We start from the raw sequence: 26,520 nt of genomic DNA on the forward strand, positions 1-26,520 counted from the left end.
ACTGCAGTAGCTTCAGCGGTCAGGTATAAAGAAAGATAGGGAGCTACAGGCCTATCTTCAACAATGCCAAGAATAATTCCAAATATCAAAAAGAATACCTTAAAATCATTTTTCAGATCTTAATTTCAACACTTACAATTAACTCAGCTTATAAAGCATTTTGTGTAATCTTGGGTGAACTGTCTTTGAGTAAGCTGCTCGAATACAACATATACATATGATTAGTTTCACAATGGCTCAGCAAATCCACAGGGCCCCGCTAAAAACAACACTGTAAAGGATACAAAAATATAATCATCCATGTATCGCTTCTTTAGGTTCTCTACGATGGAATCCTCTGTGATTTTCGAAAGAAGGACCATATCATCCACTCCGCTGTGCTTGACATTGTGGCTCTGCCAGTGATACCTGTAGTGTCCTTTGCTGCCCTGCAGGAAAGCACAAGAAGCATCAAAAAGGTTACCATGTTTCTCATTAGCATTAAGTAACTGAAAACCATCTATTCAAATTCCAACTTCCCAAATATTTTTCTTTCACTTAATTCTATTCCTTGACCCAGGCATTACATAAAAGCACACACAAATGACACCAACTGCCTTGCCTCTGAACTATTAAAGAATTGCACTGCCCTCAAAAATTAGAAGGTAATTCCATGAGGTTTTGTGAATCTCTGCACACAGAAGGGATTTCAGATGGCAGACATTTCTAAATCTAGCAGGAAGAAAGCAATTATTCCAACTGAGATGCAGTTATTGAAAGCTAAGGATGTAAAAATTACACTCCTACAGTGCAACTATTAGTAGCGAGAATAATTACCACCACCACCGTGGATTCTCCATCCTTTACAGACTTGTAAGTCAAGCCTGCACATATGCTGTTATTCAAATGGAAGCTGTGAGCCTGATGCACCAAGTACTCAGCAACGTTCTGCAGATTACCTTACCCAGCTTATCAGCTGCACGTCTTCACAGTCCCTTTTGATCCGTTAGTCACCATGCTTAACTGACATCTAAATAGATATCCTCTCCCCACACACAGAGACTACTATTTCAGGATGCTACTGAAAACTTGTGACATTTCAAGCTGTACCACTTGAAATCAAAATCTGTTTTTTTTCCAGCTGATGTGAACAGTAGTTAGGTTCCATGCACACACCCACAAACAAATTCAAATCCAGTCTAGATCAATGTTATTAATTCAGTTATACATCTGCTTTCCAAACCCAAACCTATTTTCTGTAGCCTGGCAGATAATGCTAACAGAGTTCTGCCCTCTTGCCTTTTTATACTGCAATTTTTGTGTATGCAATACTGAAATTAGTGATGCTGGAAGTGACACATTTTACACTGAGAAGATACCAAATGTGCTGTCAAAAGATGTGGCCAACAAAATGGCAGTTCCGTTTATTCCCCTCATTTTTTAATACCACAATTTCAAACAATGTGATTTAACTACACTGCTCTCACATACGTTACGGAGTCAAGTCATATCCATCAGAATACAAGCCATTTATTATTATAAAATATTTTGCAAAATAAAATAATGCGTAATTTTACAGATAAATTAAGAAAATTTAGGTACTCTGAACACTTTGGCTGCACCCAGGTATTTTGAAATGGGACATTAGCCATTTATAGAGCCGCAGCTTCTGTGTGTACACACTTCTGCACCAGCAAATGATGTATGCAACTGCACCAACACGAAAGTGCAGCTGCCAAATTGTTGCCTCGTGTAAATAGTCAAGGACTTGTGCCAACACCAGGCACAGGAGTGGGAACTACAAATGGACTCAGGGGAGCACAAAGTTCTTATTTCAAGCTGGGTTGGCTAGAAGTGTTCATTAAACTAGTCTCAGACTATGTTTTTCCACACACTTTACCACATCTATTGGGGGAAAACCCAAGAAAAACTACTGAAGACACAGATTTCATGCACGGTGCATATAAGCAAATGGAGTCAAGCCTGTACTTCAGCCTCATCTCAACTTGACTGACATAAAAACCAAGGACCAACTGGATTTTTACCTCAAGTTAAATTAACTTGCACTAAACCCAGAATTATTTTAATACTGCACATAACTCTTAAGCTTTATGCATGTTTTCTAGTAAGTCTCCAGCCACTGCTACCACTGATGCAGCTCCATCACTGCTTAACAACACTGAACAACAGCGGCAAACTCAAATTAAAAGAATGCTTTTGAATATAGTGCAGCAGAGGTAAGTATGTCTGAAAACACACAATCTCAGCAATTTTCTTGAACATCCACAACCTTACATGAGCTTCAATGAAATAATAAACTAGCTTAGTTCACATGAACCTTGTCATTTTTATATATTTGCACAACAGAAGCAGTCATCTGGAAGTGCTAAGAAAATGAAGGGACCAATTAATATTTGGAAACTGTTATAAAGCATATGACTGAAAAAAGAATCAGTTGAAGGTCAGGTTACTGGAGAAAACAGAAGTCCAACAGAGAAGCATAATTTCCTTCAGTGTACTCATCAGCTGTTTGTGAAATTACACTTGGAAAAAGGAACTGACCAGATGGACAAAAAGGTACAGTATCAAAATAAATACAGAGAGTTACATTTTTCACAAAGCTATACAGAATGTAGTTCAGTATCAGATAACAGAGTAAGCTAGAGAAAACGTGTAAGAAATAAGAGTAGAGAAACAATCAGGCTTCCCATGGGAACCTATGGCATTAGACCCAGTAAATTCAATGAGAAGAGGACAAAGCTCACAAAGCCACGGGATATAGGGGAAATGTGCGCACAGTTTGCAAAACAGCAGGCTTTATAAAAGTTGTTGACTGTGATTAAGCCACGGGCACTACCCAGGCCAGAGGTTCTTCCCTGGAAGCAATGCAGACCGGCACACAAGCAGGAGGAGCGGTGCCAGGAAGGCTCCCGGCTCCAAGGGCAGCTCTGCCCAGCACTTACACACTGCTGTAACGTACGTCTGTAACCAAACTGAGTGCTACAGCATCACATACCGTCAAACGGGAAACGATGCACAGAGGTTTAATAAAAAGGCAACAGCCTCAATCCAAGAAAGCAATAGCATGGAAGACAGGTGAGAGAGGCAGCAATAAGTAGGTCACACTAATAATGCATTGCATTTTAAATGGCAGTTTCTACCAGTAGTTTGGAACTACGTAAAAGCACAGCCTTATGTGCAAATACACAGAGAAGCAGCAAATCATCACCAGATTACTGTCAGACTTCTCCCTAGGATCTAGAAATAAGCCCAAGCTTTAGCAGTGCCTTACTGCATACTTGTAGTTAAGCTTTGCTCTCCCTTCTCCAGGAACCTAGCACCAGCAGGATGGCCACGCACAGTGGCTAGCACCTTCCTGCTCTGTGCAACAAAAGAGGGAGCCTGCTTCTACACGACACAGGACACCACCTACCCTCAAGTCCTTGCTCTTCCAAACACGAGTGATGAATGCAGAGTCTAACCTGACTCTATCAACTTCAATCACTTCCAACTGGTACTATGCCCAACTAACAGTTAACTGGGTTCTATATAGTTCTGAAATAAATAATAATAATAAAAAAATCTACCTGTCATAAATCATCTGAAAAAACTCCATTTTTTTCAGCAGTTTTAAAGGCAACTCTTCTTATTTCTCCAGGCTGCATACTTCCTAAAAGTCAAGGATATGTACTTAAAAATTCCAATGCTCTTCAATAGCCCACACTGCAAACACTAATGATGTGTTCTTATCGCGTGTTTCTTGAGAATTTAACCTTTATTTTAGCTAGAGCTTTCGACCATCCACAAAAAAATGCAGTACTCTAATCTGGAGACAATTTACACCTGAGCTAGTTACCTGGTGTCCACCTTAACCTGCAGCTGCTTTGCAGGGAGGGCTCAGATGAAGCACTCAGGTGCTCGCTGTCCTCTGTTGCCCTTCACACAACGTGCTGACCTGCTCCAGGGATGGGTCAGGTCTCCAGGGACGGGTCAGGTCTCCTGGGACTGAGCAGGAACCTCCGAGCCAGCAGAGCGAGGGCTGGCAGCGATGCCCCACATCAGCACTAGCCACAGCCAGGGCTCAGTAGCTGGAGCAGAGCTGGCCTGTGGCATGGCCGGATCCGGGCACATGGCGAGGCTGAGAGCCTGCAGGCCACCCCTGCGGGTCAGATGTCACCAAACAGCACCTTGGCTTCCCTTAGGCTTCCTCAGTGAAAGACGTGACCTAACCCTACGAGAAATAAGCAGATTAAAGTCTTTGTGTCAGCACTAACAATGCCTAAGCAGCTGAAAAAAAAGATGAGCTTGGCAGATTAGGAAAAGCACAAACCCAACAAGAACACATCAGCAGCCTGCTAAAAGCCACAGAAGTGGAAACAGGAGTGTTGAACAAGGTGGCTGCCAGGCCTCCCCCAGGCTCTGCCTGGGCTGCAAACCCAGCAGCGGGTGAAGGAAGCTGGAATTAAAGGCGTGTGCTGCATTGCTGTCAGCTGTTATTATTCATTCAGTTGCTGTTTTAGGCTCAAAATCAGATCGGCTTTGCACTGACAAGTACAATATTTATGAGTCACAAGATGACCCGGGGAGCTAGGAGCCTACTGCTCGCGAGCCGTACTGCCTTGGCAGCATGGAGCCCAGGCAGCACCGTCCCCTCCACCTCATCCTCCGCAGCATCACAACAATTGAGACTCTACAGAACCTAAAAAATTAATTCCACTCTCCCTTTGTACATCTCCCTTAACACCCACTCATTACCAGATTAAGAGAATTGCTACATGAATACCAAGAGGGGACATAAAATACTTTCTGTGTACTAAATACAGTCTATACTTTCTGTATTACTTTCGGTAGGATACAGTTAAGGCCCATTATTGTTTTGTTTGGAATGAATAATAAATATTGATGAGACATTTATTTACAGAACATTTTCTTTTGCTGCCCTCCACCCTGTGTTACAATAGCAACTGCTACTTTCTTATACTTGCCTTTATTGTTTGTGTATTTTTACATTATCCTAAGCAACACATATTTGATGTGGCTATAAAAAGACTGAGTCATGCTGTGTCACAACAGGGTTTTCTTTTAACTGGGAAAAAAAGCAAAATATTTTTGTATTTCAAGATGTTTAAAAATAGTACCTCTAAAAATAAAGCACTAGAAACAAGGGATCAGAAGAGACTGTATATTCTGTCCCTGAGAAAGAGCCTTGTTTCTCTCTCTCCATCAGAACTCTGTCTAAACTACAACAACCTACTACATGCCATAAATAATCATTCTTGAGTCCCACAAAAGAGGAAAACTGCCATCCTGAATCTCTGACAGTTTTTTCCAGTAGCAGCACCGATCCTCCATCACCGTGCAGAAGGGATTCTCAGCCTCCAAGAGGGAGGGAGCGTGTCCAATGATCACAAGCACAACCTTTTTTTTTCCCCTTTTCAGCTATGATAGAGTAATATTCCATAAAACCCTTGTCATTTTGGAGGCATGTGTCTGTCTACTCAAGAGTAGTATTATGAATACAATACCAAATGATATGCAGCCATCACCTTAACCAAAGATGTCACAAAACCGAAAAAGCTGCACACCATTTACCTGACATCAATGCTCCTACCAACGAAGGCGTATCACTAGTCTCATACATGCATAATTCATACCAGGTTTTCCATCTAACAAGAAAGGAAAAAAAAGAAACAACTTTCTTGCAATGATATCCATCAAAATAGCAAACTTTTATAATCCACTTACAGGAATCCTTCACATATTTCTGTAAAGCGAAAGATACTGCAGAAATATACAGAACATACAGAACATGAATTTTGGTCCTCAACTCACATAATCAAAACTGAGAAGCCACAGAAGACAAAAATGCTTCTAAATAGTGCCTCTATAACTAATATTAAAAAAAAATAATGAAGATATTAGCAGCAAAGATGTGACCATATTTCAGAAAAGGAAGACAGCAGAAACAGTTAGACAGACAAAGATAAAAGGCAAATTATTTAAATTTAACATGAGGGAAATATTAAGGCAGACAAAAAGCAGTGCTGGAAGTTTTGAGGAAATAGCAAAGCAAAAATATTGAGCATCCAGCAGCAGGACAGATGTTTTATACAGAGACCTAAAAACACCAAAACTTTATTAAGGAATGGAAACTATTAGCAGGTTAATATCCAAAAAGAACCACAGCTAGGGAAATGAGACACTGAGGAAAAGATTTCTGGGGGGAAAAGGCATCAGTTCTCCCTGTTTGCTCTCAGACAGGGGTGGATTCAGCCCAGCGTGACTAGGAAGCCCGTCCCCAGAGCTGGCCACAGGCTGTGGGAGACTCCGGCTGCCAGCCACCGGGCTGTGTGCCCACCAGCTCCCCAGCACCCCCCGGCAGCTCCCCAGCACCCCAACTCTGGACACCAGCCCTGGCCCTGCCCCCACCTCCACACAGCCACCGGCAGCAGGGGACAAGGCAGAAGTGGAGCCTGCTCACCTGAATAGCAAATGCACGCTCGTAACTCAACACGAGTTACGGGAACGTGAGATGTTACTGCCCATAGGCATTATGCTTATTTTCAGGAGTCGGGAAAACATCAGCGTTCTTGCGAGATAAGTAACAGATCACTGCCAAAATAAAAGTTACTTCAGTTGAACTGTCAGGATCGCATACTGCATCAGTATTGCCTTTCACTTAATGTTTTTTAAAAGGCACAGCTACTAGACAGAACAAAACAGGGATGGGAATAAGCCTAAGAGCAGATCACGCTAACATGCCTAAGTTTTTGACACAACTCACAGAGACAGCGGGCAGATACCAGAAAATGTTTAATGAACTGTACGTTGATGTTTGCTTACCCCACAGCTTTTTTGGTGGCTGTGGTCTAATGTTCCAAACCATAATGTTCTCAAGGAAACGCAATACTGTTAACTACTTAATACAGCTGACTTGCTCTTCTCATTAACTGCCTTACTTGACTTCCTGAGCAGCCTCCAGAGCTGTTCCCAGTTTGAGTTGCTCCTCGTGGCACGGGTAGCAAAATTTCCTGTGACTGTGGTGGATTAAGGATAGGCCTTGCAATAGCAACATTTAGCTGATGAGTCGATATATACATACACACACACCCCATTTCAATCGTTTCACTGAGCAGTGTCCATGCACAATAACTCTTGATCTTTAAATTGTATATACAGTTTGCACCTGTATATACTTACTGTGCAAATCAAGGAAATGCAAAAGAAAAATTACAAAAAACAAGTTGCATCTTAGCTGTATCAGACCTTAATGTATCATGAAGCACTTTTATCTGTCACTCTTCTCTGTTAAAAAACAGGTGTCAAAGGGGTTTGTGCAAACACACATCCTACATGTAATACTACAAAATACTGTACATTTTAACCCAAATTTCCTAGCACAAATCCATATAGTATTAAAATCCATTTTGGCACCTGTACAATATAGAGCATACATGTGTATGTGAACCTTTTCTTCTCTGCTTCACTGTCATTACAAAAAAAAAAGGATGGGTGCTGGTTCCTCCTCCTGGTACCTCCCTAGAAAAGAGATGCTCTGAGGTTATTTGCATTCCACCTCCCCCAAAATGCTGCACAGAAACTGGGATCTCTGAGGCCAGCGATCACAAGCCCTTCCACAGCTGCAGTGCCCCCAAAGTCTCCTCCACCTTCACCTCCACCTCCACCCCTTCTGGAACAAGAACTACCACCCCCCAATTATTTGTTTTGTTTGGTTGTTTTTTTAAAACAACAGAAGATAATTTGTCTATGATTAATTTATTCTGAGCTTTCCTCTGTGAGTCACGTTTACAAAAAATATTACTATGGTTTTTAATTGAAATACGTAGTTTGAAAACTCAAATCAGTTCATTCAGACAAAATACTGCTGCCTCTCCAATAGCATCAGACTGGAAATATTTTTTCCTTGGTCATCCTGAACCTAAATAAGAAACTGAAGTCAAGCGGGAGCTTACCATCTGGCTTCCAGAGAGGAGCCTCAGCCCAGCGTGCTCAGAAGCTGCGCATCACCCAGCGTCTCGCATACGTGCTGCCAGAAGGCAGCATTCCGATGCTGCGCGCTACGCGCTACGTTGGTGCCAGACGGAGGTTTTGGAGAAAGTAAAACCAGTGGCATATGACAAAAATGCCATCCCAGCCACGTCCTGTTCTAGCTGACGTCAGCGCTCGCTTCCCTGCCCCGTCTCCCAGCTTCTGGCTCTCGGGCTTCAGCACCAACCACGCTTGCAGGCCACAGTGAGCCCGGTGGGCCCCTGCCCGCTAGTCACTGCTCTCCTTGCACACCAACAGCAGTTGCAGGCCCTTCTTCCTTTCCCCCCTTCCACTGACCCTTCTGTTCCATGGTAAAACGGAGCCGTTTGTTTCCTCACCAGGCTGACGCTGCCAAGACACGAACCTGAGAGTTTAAGGCCAAACTCTGCTCCCAGCAGTACCCCCGGCTCTGCGACAGAGGGTTTTATTGCAAAATGACTTCTCTGTGCAGTCTGACCACCCCCAGAGCCTCCTGTGACCCTTTTGCGACAGTCCAAGGCTGGTTTTCCTCCCTGTCAGCAGGCTACGGGGCACTGACTGCGGCTCGCCAAGCCCGCTGGTGAACGAGGTTAACGGCCGGTTAGCCAGCCGCCACGTGTCGCCTCCCCGTGTCATACCACTCCCTCTTCCACAGACACAGAGGTCTCACCGAGAGGATGGCTACAGCACGTCCTCAGGTCTAACCGCTGGGCCTACAAGCGCGGGTTGGCAGCAGAACCAGCAGATAACCGCTGCCACCCCCTCCCTGGGGCGCCTGAGGACCTGCCTTCGCTAACTCACCTATGCACACAAAACTGCCGCGGGGCTGGGGGGAGAGCAGCAGCCTGAAATGGAACGATATCATTTTTCCTTATTATCTACACAAGGGGACCAAATACTTGTTGTTACACCTTCTGGAGGACCTGGTCTCTGGACTGGTTTTCATGCTACCTGTTCCTTCTGTCATGGCTTCCCTTTCTGTAGGCGCACGGTCCTCCCACAAAGATTACCGGATTCAGGTAAGAAAAGAATTATTTTTCTAGAAGAAAAATAATTATTTTAACCAGGTTTTGCTTCTTTTTATTTAGGCAGACTAGAAAATAAAGAAGATGGCAATATTTCTGATTTACTTAGCATTTAAATTGATAAGTCAACAAGGCAACACAGAAGGATGAAAGGATAAATCAATACATTTTTGCAAGTATTAAAGATGTAGAATAGAATTTCAAGGGAATAAAACTGCTCCTTTTAAAACACCATTTAGTTACTACTCCATTGTAACCCAAGAGTATCACATGCAACAAATCCACTCCGTCTGCATCTACCGCATCGATTTCCAATGACATCACCAGCACTTTCAAACGACCAAAAATATCTCAGTCCCAACAACCAATGTTTATATAATCAGTTCAATGTTTTAATTATGAGGAAGGTAATATTCTCTAAAAAGAAAATACTTACAGTTTTTATTTTTAGTTACACACCAGTAAACTGTGACTTAACTTTGAAAAACATGCTCAGTAGCAACACTGCCAGTAATCACGAAGCATGACAGAGAGGAGATGCCAAACTACTACAGCTTTGAATCTTTCCTCGAATTTAATACAGAACTTTGTTCATGGTAATGTTATTCTCTTGTAAAATATTTACTTTTCAGCAGCTAATTCCATTGAAATAACATTGCCAACGGAAACTTTCACACAATAAAATGACAGTAAGTGTCTTAAATAGTATACTGTACCGCACGGAAACATTATTTGGATTAAGCTATGTGCTTACCAGTAAGACTTTTGCTTTGATTTTTCATTAAGATCGTAATATATTTCTACACACATTAACACACTAGATATGTTAAACTTGGATCGTAACCTATTTTCCCAGACTGCTATGGATTTCAAGTTCTTTTTTTTTTTTCTTTCTATTCTACATCAGTACACATACAAGATTGTATTTTTAATGGAAAAAGCAGACCCAAATCATTGGAAAAGCTTAATGAAATCAGAATAATCAAAATCCAGTAATTTCTTTTTAATCTGCAGTCTGCTGCCTTTAGAAGATGAAGAAAGAAAAAACTTTCTGTGGCCTGGTTAATTAATAGCGAAGTATTTCATGCAAAACCTCCTGAGCAGCCGATAATGTGGGAGCCAGGGAGGACCCCCAGCTGCAAGCCAGGGTGGACAGTGGCCGGGACAGAGCCTGGCCCCCCTGGGGGCCACAGCCCGGCAGCTGCCCACTGCGGCATCCCATCACGGCCAGAGCCCCCACCGCTCCTCAGCTGGGGCCGGCCACAGGTCACCTATATTTTGCCAAAATAACTGGCCCAGGGGAGGAAATGTGCATGGTGAACAATCCCAGATGTCAGCAAATAACAATTTATGGCAGCTTCTACAACCCTGCAAGGGTCTTCAACCACTTAGCTCCTACTGGTACCCATCCTGGTTTTAAGACCATGCCCAGTGTGTGTCCTAGAGAAGGATCAACTGGAACTGCAGTGTAGCAACTTCAGGTTTGGGATTTTTTTATCCTTTTTACACATTCTAAAATTTTACATCAATAGGCCTTTTGTAAGGTTCTTGGTCACTGAACTCTGATCCACAAACACCATTTTTTTTAACTGTCTGAACAGTCCAGTAAAGAAGAGCTTTAAAAATAGTTTTAATACAGTCTACCAATGTGATGCACTAACAAGCACTGGTAATAATAATCAGTATTATATTCTACACATGAAACTACATTATTTTCTTCTCAATAAATTATTGAATAACAACAGGGTTTTTGGGTGCATTTGTCCTCATCACATCAGCTGCTAGTGGATTATGTTGTAAAGAATACAACAGGCTAGGCAGATTATAGAAATTGGCATGGACCTTGTTTTATTACTGTTGTTTTTAACCAAGAATATCAAACAAGATGTTTTTATTTCAACAGCTTCATCTACTTGAGTAAAACTATGTAGCAGTTGTACAAAAATTGGAAGATTGATTTATAAAATAAGCACATTAGCTAAACCATCCCCCTGAAACACATCTGAATTTAAAATAATTTTGAAATACTACAGTTGATTCTCTTTTGGTTACAATTTTTTTTTCTTCCTTTTAGGCATAAATACAGCCATTTTTTGAACTTATTTACAAACTAAAGGGACTATAAACTTTTTTTTTGAGTGGAGATTGTCATGCAGTCACATGCCTGTGGCAGTTAAGGCTAAAGCAAAACACACTCTATTACAATAGGCATGATGAAACAGCAAAAGCTGCAACACAGCAGATAACTGTGGCCAAGATTGGGTTTTCAACACTATGTACCAAAAAGCACCTTTGTGCTGACACCACAAAACTTCTTTAGTGTAAAGCCCTGCTTCGAGTTATAACACTTAACTGCTCAGACACCAAAAATAAAGCATGCAGACCACTGCTCATTTCTTAACAGGGGCACTGGAACAGTCATCGATTTCCAATTAACCTATTTTCGAGGTATTTGCTTTGATCTTCCCAACTGTTACAACTGGGACCTGCCCTCCTGTATGCATAGTGTTGTCGCAACTGGGATGAGCAGGGCAGTGCAATGTTGTACCAGGGTGGTGCTCTGCGATAAAGAGCCCATTTGCCAAAGTCCTGCTTGCAGAATTTTAAGAATAAGAATTTTAATTTATACTGCTAGGTCTGTCTGAGATTTTGCCTATTAGGTGGCTTCAAGAATTAGAACCTTCACATTGGATTACAGTGGGCATCGTGTGCAGATGTAGATGGAGCTCAGGTGACTTGATTCCTATACAGGTCACTGTACCAGGGGAGACCCATGCAAGGAGAGCCCTAGGAACCACAGTCCTGCATTGGGAGGTGGGATACAAAGTGAAGAGCTGAAAAGCTTTTATTGCTCACTCAGGGAGAAGCAGGAATGCTCCCCCCACACCAGCATCCCCACGTCACATGAGCTGTCAGCACTTCTCACAGGTGACAGCAGCTGGAGGAGCAGTCTGGGGGGCCAGGAGGAGCTCCAGGGTGGGGGTGGCTCCACTGTAAAAAATTGCTTTCTCTGTTTATTTTAACTTCACAGAGTGCTGAGTAAACAAGAGCAGGAGCTGTAGGCCTACAGCAGCTTGTTTACCTGGGCAGTACTGACACAGAGCAATGGGGGAAAGGCACAGGGAGTGGCGGTGCTCACCTACAGCACCGCCGACACCTGGGTGGCAAGGTGCATGTGGCTCAACGCACAAGTGCCTTTATCAGCTCTCACGTCATGCTATTCATGCAAGAAATCAGATTTGACTTCAGACACTGGTAGACAAAATAAAGGTTTAACCAATGTATCAAATATTCTAACTCTTTAAAAGAATGCAAACTTAATATTTATTTCAGTTCATGCAGATACAAGTGCTTCCTTGTTTAATTATTACATAAATACAAATAAGAATTCCTTTCAGCATTCCACCTCGGGAATTAGTTACACACCTTTCCAACGGACCAAATCTGCCAGTTCACATCAGCTCCGTAAAAGCTGCTATTAACCAAAAAGCAACAGGAAGCAAGATCTGGGGAAGAGCAGCATGCATGGTGCCCGCCAAGCCTCACGCGCCGTGTGGAGACGCAGAGGGATGCTGCTCCACTGCCTCAGCCGTACAGAGTCATCTCTGGCCGGACCTGCCAAGTGCCTACTACCTGCTCCCAGCATGAGGGCTGAGATGGCTACACAGCTCAGGAGCACGTCCTTTCCAGGGCTCACAGGACCCCCCATTACAAAGCACACGCCCCTGCCAGTCCCACAGCCCGATTCCTCTCCTCACCCTGCAGCAAGGATGTCAAGACCCAAATACACAAAACTTTGCAGACCGCTCCTGGTTTTCAGTTACACAGGTAAGGACCTAACCGAAACACCCAGGGGCAAAGAGATCTTTCTTCTGCAAAGGACAAGCAGACAGCAGGAAAAGTCTAAGCTACCCAAAGACACAGAAGTGGGAACCTAGTGACGGGATAACGAAAGTGCTGAACAGCCAGGGGATGGCTTCACGCACATGTTCACCCACCCTTTGCCAGGGTTTGATTTTAAGCAATAATTACACTATGCCAGGGCAAGCACGTCCCACTGAGTGCCGATAACAGATGTGCTCATAACCAGATTATCCTCCATATGCACATTATGAATGTACTTAATATTTGCCATTCCACTAATTTTCTAGAACAGTTTTCATTATTCAGTCCAGGGCAGCTTTGAAATGTCATTAAAAAAACAAGCATGTAATATTTTGGTGTATAAAATAACTGGCTTATTTTCATTTAATGAATATGTTAGTTTTATTTCGCTGGCTTTTATTACAGTCTCTTCCTAGTCAGTATGATGAGTGTTATTCTTTGAACATTTTTCTGAATAACCCAGCCTGCTTAAGATTTCATAAGGCTATGGTATCTTCTTCCTGTTAGATCCCATGCTTCAAATTATTTACTGTAATTTGTAACAAGCATGTATCCTGGTTCTGTGACTTCCGTATTTCCATAATTCATAAGTCACCCAAAAAAATAAAATTAACATTTAATATACATGATCTGCACTGGCTAAGTAACTCACTGCATTCTGCCAATGAAGCTGATGCCCCAAAAAAGCTGAAGCACAGAAATGCATTAGAAATATGAAGAGTTCATTCTGCTCTAGTGGAACATCATGGTTATTAGTTACACACCATTTAATGTAACTTTCAACAGCAGCAGACCAGTGCTTTATGGCTATTATGTAGGCTGGACCAATGCACATACATGAGCCCTGCATTAACTATGGGCAGAAGTTCATTTAATACATAAAGTTATAGCTCCTATTAATCTACGAAAGACAGTTTTTAGCACAAACAGCTATTCCCCTCCCCCTTATTTTTTAATATGTTGGAATGTTTAATGTTAATATCTAGCATTTGAGTTAGTACTGCAGCAAGAAAGCTAACTGAAAACTAGTTTAGACATCTAGCTATCTTTGTAACTATAGGCTTTTACCAATATGTGAACAAGTAAGTTCATTTGCAAACTAGAATTCTTCATACACTTGCTATGAGAAACTGGTGCTATCAGGATACGCAATACATTCAGTCTCACAGAAACTGTATTGGCATAATTACAGTTTGAGCAGAGACGCCAGCCACAGAAGTTCTGAATGCACTCCAGTAGGCTTAAATTGCTGCTGTTTCACAAAACCCACGACTATCACTGATTTTGCAGAATTATGCAAAAGACCAAACCTAACTGTCTGTTATACCTTGTAATTCAGTATCAGCATCATAAATATACATAGGTTTCAATCTATTTCTGTTAAAGGGAAACCAAGTGACAAGCTAAATATCAGCTTTAAAGAAAAACTGCTGCATACCACTGCAGGTAAGATACCTTAGATTTATTTAAAACAATCTCTGTAGTGGCGCAGCGTGATGCCACATTTTCTTTCCCCTTCATCAATTTTTCATTTCTGCATTCGACCCTGGCTTCCTGTCAGAAAATCAGCAACATTTTCTGTTGAAGACACCTCATTTAACTAAAGGTCTCTTCCATTTGAACACTTAAGTACATTGAAAGGATGCAAAGTAACCAAAAAATGAAGCCAAATCCAAGTAGTTGCTTCTCTCCCCCCTAAACTGTATCGATGCAAATCTACATTCAGCATGATTTTATATTCTATGTAGGTTGCCTTCATCACCATCATTGGTATCCCTGTCAACTCATAGATCTCATTTAAGTCTTCAAAGACTTTCTCTGTTAGATAACTGTAAAGACAATTAATCCAGCTACTTGTTTATATTCTTTAGCAGTAAAACAGTTTGGCACCTTATCTCCAAAATGGAAGGCTAGCTAGCTTTTAGCATCTTAAGCAAAATGCTAAACTTCATAATGTAAACTCAGCACAGGTGAAATTCAATCTAAATCACAAGGTTTCAAAATTTGGGGGGATGGAGGAGGGTGCCATGGAAAAAATACCTGAAGTCTCAGATATTAGACGTGGCTGAAGACTTTGGCTTGCAGGGCTTCAACACAAAACCACATTAAACTTACACGCTGGTGATATGTACCTCACTTTCAATGTCTGGGCTCTTTCAAACTCTGAGCTCCAAGTCAAACTCACAAACTAAAAATAAATAAATAAATTAAAATGTAAAATAAAGCCAGCCGAATGCCTTTTCATCTAAGCATAGCGTCCTGACTCAGAAAAGACAGCTGTTCGGCAAATACTGTTTCTTTCCCTCCACCCATGAACTCCCTGCATGCAAAACCAGATGCTCAGGTGATCCATGTCCTTTAACTTCTGGCTGCTGCAATTCATTACACTGTTGCAGCCCTTGGAGGCAGCTTTAGCTTTTTCTATGCTCCATATTAAAGCCAAGGTTTGTGATCTTTTAAAAATAAAGTTCTGGCTCAAAACCCAACTTGCACTCAAGTAGCTTTCCTCTAAGCTTACCTGTCAGCTTGCTAAGCAGCACATTCCTTACGACCCCATCAGGGCCACAGAAGCAGCTGAAGGTCTTTCGACCATGTCATAAATGCTGCCTTTGTCTTGCTGAAAACAAATACAATGCAAAGCGGTGGGCTAAAAACGTGACGCAAATGCAATACCAGTACCGACACCTGTACCAGGTCAGCGAAGAGTGTCTTCTGCCACACACCCCTCAGCCGTGCACCATCACCACGCACGAGGCACGCAGAAGCACAGACACTGAACAGGTGCCCACTGGAGTCCAGCTTGGTGTTACTTCCAATTACTCTGCACAGGGCTGTCATGAACTTTGACAAACCTTTCCAATATATTTCTCCTTCCACACCAGTTTCTTTGCCTTTCTCACACCTGACCTAGAAACACTGAGACACCTGTAAGTTCAACTGAGAACCAGAAGAGGAAAAAAAAAATAGTGTCAGGAGCAATACACATAACGAACTTGTTAAGAAATATTGACACTCTTTTACAGACTTCCCTGGAGTAAGGTTCGACATGCTGTACTGGGTAACTCTAAACCTGCAGGTCCGTTTTCAGGGCTCTCACTGCCATTGCTGGAATGGACAAAAAGCTTTACTCCATTTTCATACTCTCTGAGATGAATCTCTAGTTGTGCTACCACACAGCTGCCTGGTTTTGTCCTGTTTTCCCATGAGCAATAGTCATTCCTGTCCCAGCTGGCCTCTGGTGTCTGAAGCAGCAGATACCCACAGCTCAGCTGGCTCCTGAGTACATTCAGAAGAGGCAGCTCCAAGCCCTGGCCAAGCAGCAAGCCAGACTTTCAACCTTCTGCTACTTCGGAAAGATAGACGTGTGCAGCAACAAAAACACTGCCACTAGTCTGCAGGCCACAGCTAGTGCCCTTTCTTTACTAGGGCGTATTTGGTGCTTTCCCTGTATTTCATGACAATGCCACTATATGAGATTCTTAGATGACCAAGTCAATGCCACAGACTTTTGGAGCACTGACCTACAATGTCTGAATACATGTGAAGATGCCATGGCACTGATGCAGCGTGCTTCCACATTTATCAGACTATTTCATAAACACCTATTTTCTTCCTCTGAAAAAAAATCAGATATGAATTTACAGGCAAGTTCTTCAAGCAATTTCAGGTGAGATTTTTTTTTCCTCTACATAATCCCAGAGAATTCTTTGTGACCAGTGTCAGTTACCAGATTTGATAATTATTTACAGAGAGAACTAAGCTATTCTTGATACTTCCATGAACCACCACTCTAGCACAGTCTGGAGAAGTCAGTGCTCAGAAATCCTTAGGGCAGACATCACTTTAACCTCTATAAATAACCCTAAGGACACACTCCCGACACAGCTCATTTTGTAGTCAAGCTGTTTGTACTTGGCCATAGCATCCACACAAACATAAACCCAAAGAAAACGGCCCTTGCAAAAATGAAAAAGTCAAGCTGGAAAGAAAGTGTGTCGAAACATTTTTACATGGAATTTAAAAAAATAATCCAGAAGCAGAAAATATTTGGAGCCTTCATAATGCAATGCTGAGACCAGCACAGTCTTTACATAAACACAGCTAAGATTTTGCCAAGATAGTAGTGTCTAAACCTTGTTATTTACCAGAGGATAACTGTGAATAAAAGAACGTGGTAAAGTCTTTCTTTAATCAGTTGGTTGAGGTGGTTTGGTGCCATAAACAATGTCTAAACAAAGTTAAGCATGAATTATTCAACACCTAAAATACTGAAACTCATTGAGGCTTTCAAAAACAAAATTCTTCTAATTATGGACACATAATTAAAAAAAGAACAAAGAACCATGAGATACCCAGGTATGTGTAATAACTATTCTGCCAGGTTTATTTATGCCTAATTAGGTTTTGTTGAAAGAAAGCCATCCACCACTGCTTCTGCAGAAAGTATCTAGGCCAGTTATCAATGTTTGTCCCTGCAGGACTGTAAGGAAAGCCAATTCTGAGGGAGCCTATTGATTTTTACAGATTTTTTTTTTAAATAAAAATAAAAAAAAAGGAAGAGAAGATGCTAACCTCAAATTTTCCTCATCTGCACATTTCAGATTTTGGAAGACTAGCTGAAACCTTAAGTTACAGATTCCATCTAATCTGCTACACTGAAATGCAGGACACGTTTCATTGCTTAAGGAATCAGAGCTAACACCCTCCAAGGTAACCTTTCACAAACACACACACAAAAGAGTATCAACAAAACTAAGTCCAGTAAGACCAAACCCAACAAGACCAGAGTAACTCATTACACAAACAATTTAGGTTTTTAACAAGCAAGGTATAAAGGCTGCCAGTAACCGAACAAATCTGCAAGTCTTTACTATTTTGCTATCAAGAACAAGGTTTTTAGTATTTCAGACTTACTTCATTGTTAATGTGTCCAGTTAACAGAAGCTATTAGAATCACCTATGTTAATTAAGGAAAGCCTCAGGGTTTTTTCTTTAGATTTTTCAAAATAAAAAAAAAAAAAACACAATAGAAACTGTTCTTTAGTAAAATTTGTCAATTGTTTAATATAAGCAATACAAAATGCCTCTCATAGGTTGTATTGCATTTGCAGAAACACATATCTACAAGACTGTGTGCGCTAGAATGCCTCGTCTAGTTCAGTTTTAAAATATGTAGATGAATAACCCACTTTACGGTTGCCTATTAAACCTTTAAGTTTTATATGTAACACCATAAACATCTCATTCTATCATTTCAGATGTCTATGGATTTCACTTCAATTTAGTGAAAAACTGTTAGGTTTTGACATTAACATTTCCTCACATTGCTGTAGCATTTACAAGTAGTTGTAGACCAGAAGTAAAATTAGGCAAAGAGTACACAGTCCACAGCCACATCACCTCCTGCTTCTAACGCTACTGAGTATAGTGGTGCTGTTCTAAGGGGTGGCCATCTACCCCCACCCAGGTCACTTTGGGCTGTATGCCAGCCTGTATGGGATTCAAAGTACGTGATGGAGAAGGGGGTAAAGGCACAAGGCATGGAATGAGTTAACCGTTTCAGCAAGGGAGGTGGGATTTGAAGCTGTAAGGTGATGTAGGTTTGCCATTCACACTCCCACTCTCAAAGCTCCTGCCAATGCCATTACATGCTTTGGCTTATCTGAAGTATATTAACCGAGAAAAGCTTGTTTTCTACCAGGCTCCTTTAACAAGCACGGTTCTATGTATCATCTAGTGAAGCAATAGTGGAAAAATACATCACACATCAGGCATGTGATCTTTAACCACCCCAGTGCTCCTCCGCCTGTGCCTTTTTCCTTCCCCCACAAAACGTTCATCTGAGCAACCATATGAAGAACTACACAGTGCAGGTAAGCATGCTTCACCCAGTTAATGAAAGCACCTCTTAACATCTGCAGATTCAAGAATTAAGCTATTAGATATGCAGATGTGCTTCCGCACACGCCTTGTGCAATGTCCGACTGCCAGAATTATTTTGTTCCCACTGGCACACGGTAAGAAAGCACAGGAGGCAGCCTGCAGCTGTCTTGCTCCGCAGTTTGCTCCTGTCAAATCTCAGTGTTGAAGAAGGGTTGATTGACAGCGTTTGCATCTGAGTGCACCGGGCTGTCTTAGAGACCTGGGCTTTGCAAGACCAGCAATGTAGTCATCCATGAGTCAGCAATGGCTCACTGATTCAGCAGCAGGGCTATCGAAAGGGACAAAATCTTTCAAATCAAGTGTCAAAGAGGTTTCAGTTATTTGTAGTGATTAAAGGTGCCATGGCACATTGTGCCAGAATAGTTTTTTTCTACACTGGAGTCCAGTTCTAAAGTAGCTGTACTGCTTTTAGGTAGTGTTGACAGCAGCTTAGAAAAAATAACCTGCATATTAAATCATACAGTAATAGCTAGCATGACAGAAGGGCTTTCCTGTGTGTTTTAACACATACTTGTGATCTGTGGCATACAGGCAGTATCTATCACCAATTATTCCACAGATACCCATTAGAGATTTATGCCTAGTGGTGTTTTGCCAATTCAGTGCTAATGCACAAACTGAGTAGCGTATGTAGTTTACTGCATTCTTAAAAATTCTCCAACACCCTGTAGCAGTAAGGAGTATTCTGAAGATAATGAATTTTTAGCCTACTGTTAAAGTCACGTTTCATATACAGAAATGTAAGCAATAACATGACTTATTCCTATAACCACCTTTATGAAAGGACATAACACTTGTACATCTATTTTCATCTCCATCACCTTATTGCAGAGTACAAAATAGAACTTCTTTGCCTTTATACAACACGTTGCATTGCAAGTTTCTCTTCAGTACGTGCTACCATATAAATCTGCAGTTTAAAAGGGATCAGAAAAATGTTCTAATGTTTACACACACCATTTAAGAACAGTTGTCTGGGCAAGGTTAAACTTATTTATAACCATAACTTATATATCACATTACATACCATTACAGATGACATCTAAGGGACAAACACACACAAAAAAACCCCTCACACTGGAAGACTAACAAAGCAGAGCATGCCCTTTAGGATTTGCAGCTGAAGACAGAGGACATCTGTAAAGGTTTGCTGAAAGTTCAGGATGTAGAAGACAACTGCAGAAGCCAAGAGGTAAGACCACAGAGTTGGGCAAAGTATTTCAAAGTCACACAGCTGATCAATGGAAATGAGGACAAGGACAGGTTTCCTGTACAAGGTTAGAAATCAGAGAAGATGTTAGACTGAACTAATTTCATCAGCAATACTGAAGGCTTATAAACAGATGGAAAGAGTACTAAAGGTAGAACTGAAAGAGTAGAATTTCCCATTGAAACTGGAAGCAGCCTGCCTGGATCAGACTAGGCTCCCACCACCTTGCCAACCTGGACCATCCCACCACTCCCTCAGATTTATTCCCCTTATTCTTTTTTCCATTTGAGAAAGCAGCATCTGTGACTCAGCCTATTGCGGACCAAGTCATACTTCCATCACAGAGGGCATGATGTAGTTTGGATACATTTTCTGTCAAAACCAGTTGAGCATTCCTCACACACTATAGATTATTTAGGCTCCTAGGAGAGCTCCACAACACAGAGACCGTGGCAGCTGTTAGGAGTATACCCCTCATATATATTCCCCAGTAATTCCTTATTAAAATAGCACCAGAACAAGACAACATTCACAGACAGAGTCATCACAGAGGCTCTGCATAGCTTTGGTACTTCAGTGAGGTTCTCACACACTGTCACACCAGAGACTGGAAGACAGGAAAAAGAATAAAGGGGTAAATAGTATGTTTTATTACAGCTAAAAAACCCACAGAACAACATAAAAGCACTCCTCCACCTGCCACTTCTAATACTTAGATGTCCTGACTTGCCCCAACTTAAAAAAAATTTCAAAAAATTGAGTAGGTTTACTTCTTGACTATATTCCCCTTGACTATATAAAAATACCAAGAACAAAAAATAAATTATTAGGCATCTCATTGAGATATCATGGGGGAGGGAAAAAAAAAAAAAAAAAGGGTTCATTTAAATGAGGCAGACTTATACTCACTGCAAGAGTTTCAATTGGTCAAGAACAATTGCAAAACAAGCCCTAAAAGGACATATTTAGCTACAGAACTTAAAAAACATTCTTCATTGTTCACTATATCCTGTTACCAGCTTGAACATAATTTTAGCTACTGAATTGGTGCTTTTTTGTTTTGGCAATCAGATGATAGTAACTTCCCCTTTGTTTTTTCTTTTCCTGTTTGTACACCTGCACTCTCCAGGAGCAAACAGCAACAGGATTAGTATTTTATAGTTAGCCTACTACTCTCCATCTGTAAAGAGCAGAAGACAAAATACTTTAAGCTGGGGGTGGGGTGGGGGTGTTTAGCCAGGATGGACCAGAAGACACAAAAAAGCCCACAATCAACCGACCTTGACTTCTAACTTTAAGATCTAATTGTAGTCCCCAGGTAAAATAATTTTGAAATAAAAATGGATATTCTTCCAAAACACTGCCTGCTTCAGATGTAAAATTCACAACTGCAGCCACCTCACAACTACAGGCAGTCAACATCCCAATTACTGACTCAGCACTTATTTTGAAGTGCAGGCTAGGAGGAACTCCCCAAAGTCTTCAGTCCGTTCTAGAACGGCAGTTACCACTGGTATTTCTGATTTGAAAAAAAGACTCTTTTTTCTCATACTAAGTTAGGAGCTTTTTAACTGTTCTTGAGTATCTGAGATCCAGCACAAACCACCACAGGCAGGTTACAACGGAACTGATGGGAGCAGTTCAGCCTGCTTTGTCCTTGCAATCCCAGGCTAGGGTCCAGCCGCACTCAGCACAAAGAAAAATCCTACTATATAGTAGAAGGACAAGATTGCTAACTGCTTGTTCAATTTTAAATGTATTCCAGTCTGAGAAAAGACCCATGTATTGGACAAGTCAAGCGAAAAAATTACCTAATGGCCTCAGGTGCAAAAATGCCTCAGCCTGTATCATTAAGAAATTATCCAAACAAAAGAAACCCTGATTTCAGTAGGTGAACGCTCTCGAGGTGTGTCAGACTAAATAGCTATTCATGACTAATTCATTAATTGTGGTAACAACATGCCTCTCCATTACATCCAAACTACTACCTTCAGAACAGATTCATCAGAACATCCTCAGTGACGGCAAAAGATTATGAGGCATCTGCCCATATGCTTAAGGGTACAGGCTGTACTGTCAGTGCAGCCCAAATAAACTTGCTTCAGCACCTGTCATCTTTCACACCGTCAAGGCTGTTTGCAGAATAAACAGCTCTTAAATTTCTTTCCACAAAAGAAACTTTCAGGACTGGGAAAAAAGTTGTTTAAGTCTTATAAACTTAGCCTATGTCATTGAAACAGGTATTTAGGATTTTGTATTGCATTATGCTCTTCTGGCTGGGTTTCATGCATTCCTTTCTTATCCAGAATTGGAAGCTTTGAGCTCTGTCAAGACTGTATCCATAATGGTTCAATTTTGGGCAGTCTGATCCATGCAGCTAAACTTTATATTTAGTCTGACTGCAATTCTTAAGAACAAGAAGAGGTCAAGCTCAGGACTTTTAACTGAAGATCAAAATCTGCTGTCACAGAATTGCTTTGTATTTTTATTGGTGAATTGCACGGGAGCAGGTAAGCCAGCTATTTCAGCAGGGAGTAAATTTTTAGTGATTACAATGCTTTTCTGAAGTACACTGTATTTGCTTCCTTCAAAAAGCCTTTATTAGTGACTGTTTAAGAAAGCAGGTTTAGGGTTTGGAACACAAGCCCATCCAAGTACAGGTCTCAAGAAAAAAAAAACCAAACATCAAGGAGCAAGCTAGGAGGTGCCACTGACATTCTTTCCTCTTCCACTATCAGCAATTAAAGGCTGAGTGTTCATTTCACTGGAAGTACTTTGTAGCCTCCACTAATTCCAGTTCTTAGTAGTGGTGCATTATAAATTAAGATGTATAGACAAATGGAAGTTCTGCTGTAGAATGACTTGTAACTATGTAAAGACAAGCTTTTATTATTAGTTGCAGGCCCACTTACCTTAACCCACCCCGTTAGTGCCACCCAACTGCTTAACATCACTGCAACTCCACGTAGAAAACTGCACTGTACACAGCTACAAAGAAAATAGAACCAATGTGACCCTGCCAAGATTAAACCATGGTTTGAGGCAGGTCAGATTGTCCAGAAACACCCTACCACCCCCCTCAGTGAGGAAGAATGTTCATTTTCATGGTCTAGACCACCACCAAACATGGGAGCAAGCAGCCGCTGTTCCGCTCCCCCTCAAGTGTTCCTAGAATGAACCAAGAATAAAAACACAAAGTAAACTACAGGAAGAAACCACGGCTGGTCATGAACTTACTCTGCACATCGACATTGGGTCTCTGTGGACTGGGTGTGCTGGTATGTCAGGCATTAGGAGCCCTGGAACCAGAATTCCTATTTATCACCAGAAAAGCTTTAAAGAACAGCACTCATGGGAACAGCTTCCAGACCGACTGAGCAGTCAGCTGGGTAACGGACACTAGAACTGGAAAACCAAGTATGCGTTTCAGTTAACAATTGCACCATCTACGTGAAATAATTAATCCGTTCTCTGCTGCTGTGGGCTGCTCAAGTTTAACCAACTTGTAGCCTCACGTGAGGCTTGCACACTTCATTAGTTATTCCTGAGACTGAGGCCAAGGTCCGTGGAGGCTGGAGCACATTCTGTGCAGAATACACACCTGTGTCTCTGAAGGCAGCTTTAAGCTAGTACAGATCAGTCTCCATTACTGTATGTACCTTTTTAAACAACAGAACCCATTTCAGTTGTATCAAAAGTTTCATTAACCACAGAGCATCACACATGCTGATTTAACTGTTATTTCAAGCAAATATCAAACCGGGCAAATTCTTATTTTCTTCAGTACACCAGGTCTAGTCCTTCACTGCCATGCAGGTATAAATTATTATATAGTGTCCACAACTGTCACTCTTGCCTTACAGCAAATACCTAAGCTGCTGAAGAAGCCAGACTTGGTTGCTAGAAACAGGTATTCAACACAGATCTCAAGTTCCACATATTGGGTACGCAGGCACCTCCAGTCCTCCTCCACTTGGTTAGGCACGCTCCTCATACAACTCGCTCCACTGAAGACCTGTCCCTACCCCCTCACCTGAAAACAATCGTGCCTTGAACACTGTGGTTGCAACCCAACACTGACATAACACAAGTGAGAAAAAGTAAAATAGCAAAAGCAGCGGCCTCTCCTGCAATGAGGTCATTCCCCTTCCCACCCACCCCAACCCTGCTTTAAACACAACTCAAGTTTTTGCTCATTAAAGGCCAAATCTCAAATCAGACCTCTGTAGACATCAGCAGTGGCACAACAGGACCTCTGTTTGCTACCAGCAACATTCAAGTTCACCTTTTTCCCCTGTGTAAAGCCTAATTCATCTTTAAAAACCCCGTAACTGATAGCATAGCCTGCATAAGTTGCTCCAACTCCAAGAGCAAAGCCTGTTTGCCAACACCTGTTCCTACGGCCGAGGATCACCACCCAACAGGACGTGGGTCCTTACAGGGGTCCGTAAGGTGTCTCCTGCAGGGACTCTGCCTTCCACCGCTGCCCAGCGGGATGTGACACTGGCCATCAAACGTGAGCCCTGAGGGGCCTGCAGAGTCACATCACTTAGCTGGGAGAAAAATGTCCCTCCTGACACACACACAGAGTGTGCTAGCGCGACCCCTTACTAACGCAGCTAGCAAATGTGGGCTTTAAGCGTCCGTAATTAGGAACTCCCGGCTACAGGAAGAGATGCTTTGCAAAGCCAACAGCCGCTGCAGAGCAATAAACGGCTAACAGTTCAGATACGCTTCAGGAGAGATCTACACACGTTGCCACAGAGGTCTCCACAGGTTTCAGCTACTGCCCTTCCACTGGGGCCAGGTGATTCCAAAAAGTCACCTTACCCCAGGCTGTTCAGGTCTTGCAGGTTACACAACGAACAGCCAGGATACCCTCAAAACATCCAAATTGCCCTACCCTGAGAAGTTATTTTTACTTTTCCACTGCAAAGACCAGAATATTTTTGTAGGAATCTTTGGTTTGCCGAATCTAGCAATTAACAACCAATATAGTAGCTCCCAGCGTATATTTAAAGTTGAGGGGAAGCACTGAAAAAGGTTTTGGAGGCTACCAACAATACAGCATCAGGTCCTGGAAACACAACTGTGCATAAGGAACAGGTTTTAACTGAAAAAAAATAAATCTAGCTGAAGTAATTCTGTTCTTATTGGGACTATTGCATTTTAATTGGTGAAGTCAAGTACTTGTTTTCATGGATTAAAGCAGTTCAGAATTCTGGAACTAATCAAGTTTACACAAGAACAGTGTCAGCAGGATGTTACATGGTATAGAAGCTATACGTAAAAAACATACTTTGTAATATATCAGTTTCCACAGCACCCAAATTTTTAATTCAAATTACAGTAGGAAAGGTATCAGAAGTTTCCTGACAAAGGTACGGTGTCAATCTAACTTGCTTCCATAAAAACTGTACTAATTCTGACAAAAATCAACAAAAAATTACAGAATTAAATATGACACAAGTCCATACAATGATGGACTCCTGTGACTCATTAGTCTTTTACCCCTAGATGGTCACATCCTGTGACTAGTTCGTTCAAACACATGATCTATATTTAGATAACAATTTCTAAGTGCCAATAGCAAGATAGCAGAAACAATTATGCAAAATCCCTGTTTCACTGGCTTTACCAGAAGATACTGTAGAATTATTTATTAACTCAAACTATGCAGACAGCTAGTGTTCAGAAAGCAAGGATGGGTGGTTTTGCAGCTTTATATCCTTTCTGCAATTAATCTCTCCAAATTTGAAATCCCTCAATTTAAGTATCTGTGCTAGAAGTATGACTGGTTTTCAAGTACTGTTACACTTTTGCATGTTTCCCTTTAAGTACATAGTGATTACAGTTGGGGGTGCTGTACAGGAAAACAGATTCTTTCAAGATTGATAAACAGACAAATCAAGTTCTTCCCAAACACTGAAACAAAAACCAAATACTCCAACTCAAAAAGTACGCACATGCTTTTGAGTACCACAAAATGACCTTTAAGATCGGGTTTAATGAAAGCACTCCTTCAATATGCCTCAAGAACACAGCTTGCACTTGGCAAATGAAGTATTTTCCAGTTCAGATACTAAGACATCTGCAATAAAAGTCAAAAACCTGAACAATCAAAAGTGCATGCCCGAACCACCACAACAGCTCAAAGCCCAACACCTAACATCATACTAGTGCTGTACACATATACATCTTAACAATACCTAGACAAACTTTGGTCCTTGGAATCTTCCAACTAACTCCCCAGACCAGTATTATTTTCATAACAAACAAGCTGTCAGAGTGTACAGGAGTCAAAACCCGAAGGACTTCAAAATATGTTTCAAATTATATTTGAAATATAATTCAAATATACAAGTACAAAATTCAAATACAGTTTGTATCAACATCTTCCTTTACAAAGTTGGGATTAGCATAGGGTTAAGAGTTACTGCAAAAACAACT

General features: G+C 41.5%; 1 protein-coding gene across 1 annotated transcript in view; it reads right to left on the minus strand.

Moving 5' to 3' along the window:
• Window positions 1–26,520, minus strand: part of MYO1E (myosin IE) — a 92,946-nt gene that overhangs the window by 58,696 nt on the left and 7,730 nt on the right. Inside the window, exon 2 of the mRNA XM_055715453.1 lies at window positions 285–428. Within this exon, the coding sequence (XP_055571428.1) occupies window positions 285–428 (144 nt within the window). The remainder of the gene's footprint in view (window positions 1–284; window positions 429–26,520) is intronic.

This window comes from Falco cherrug, chromosome 7, assembly GCF_023634085.1.
Source record: "Falco cherrug isolate bFalChe1 chromosome 7, bFalChe1.pri, whole genome shotgun sequence".
In the NCBI taxonomy this organism is placed as follows: domain Eukaryota; kingdom Metazoa; phylum Chordata; class Aves; order Falconiformes; family Falconidae; genus Falco; species Falco cherrug.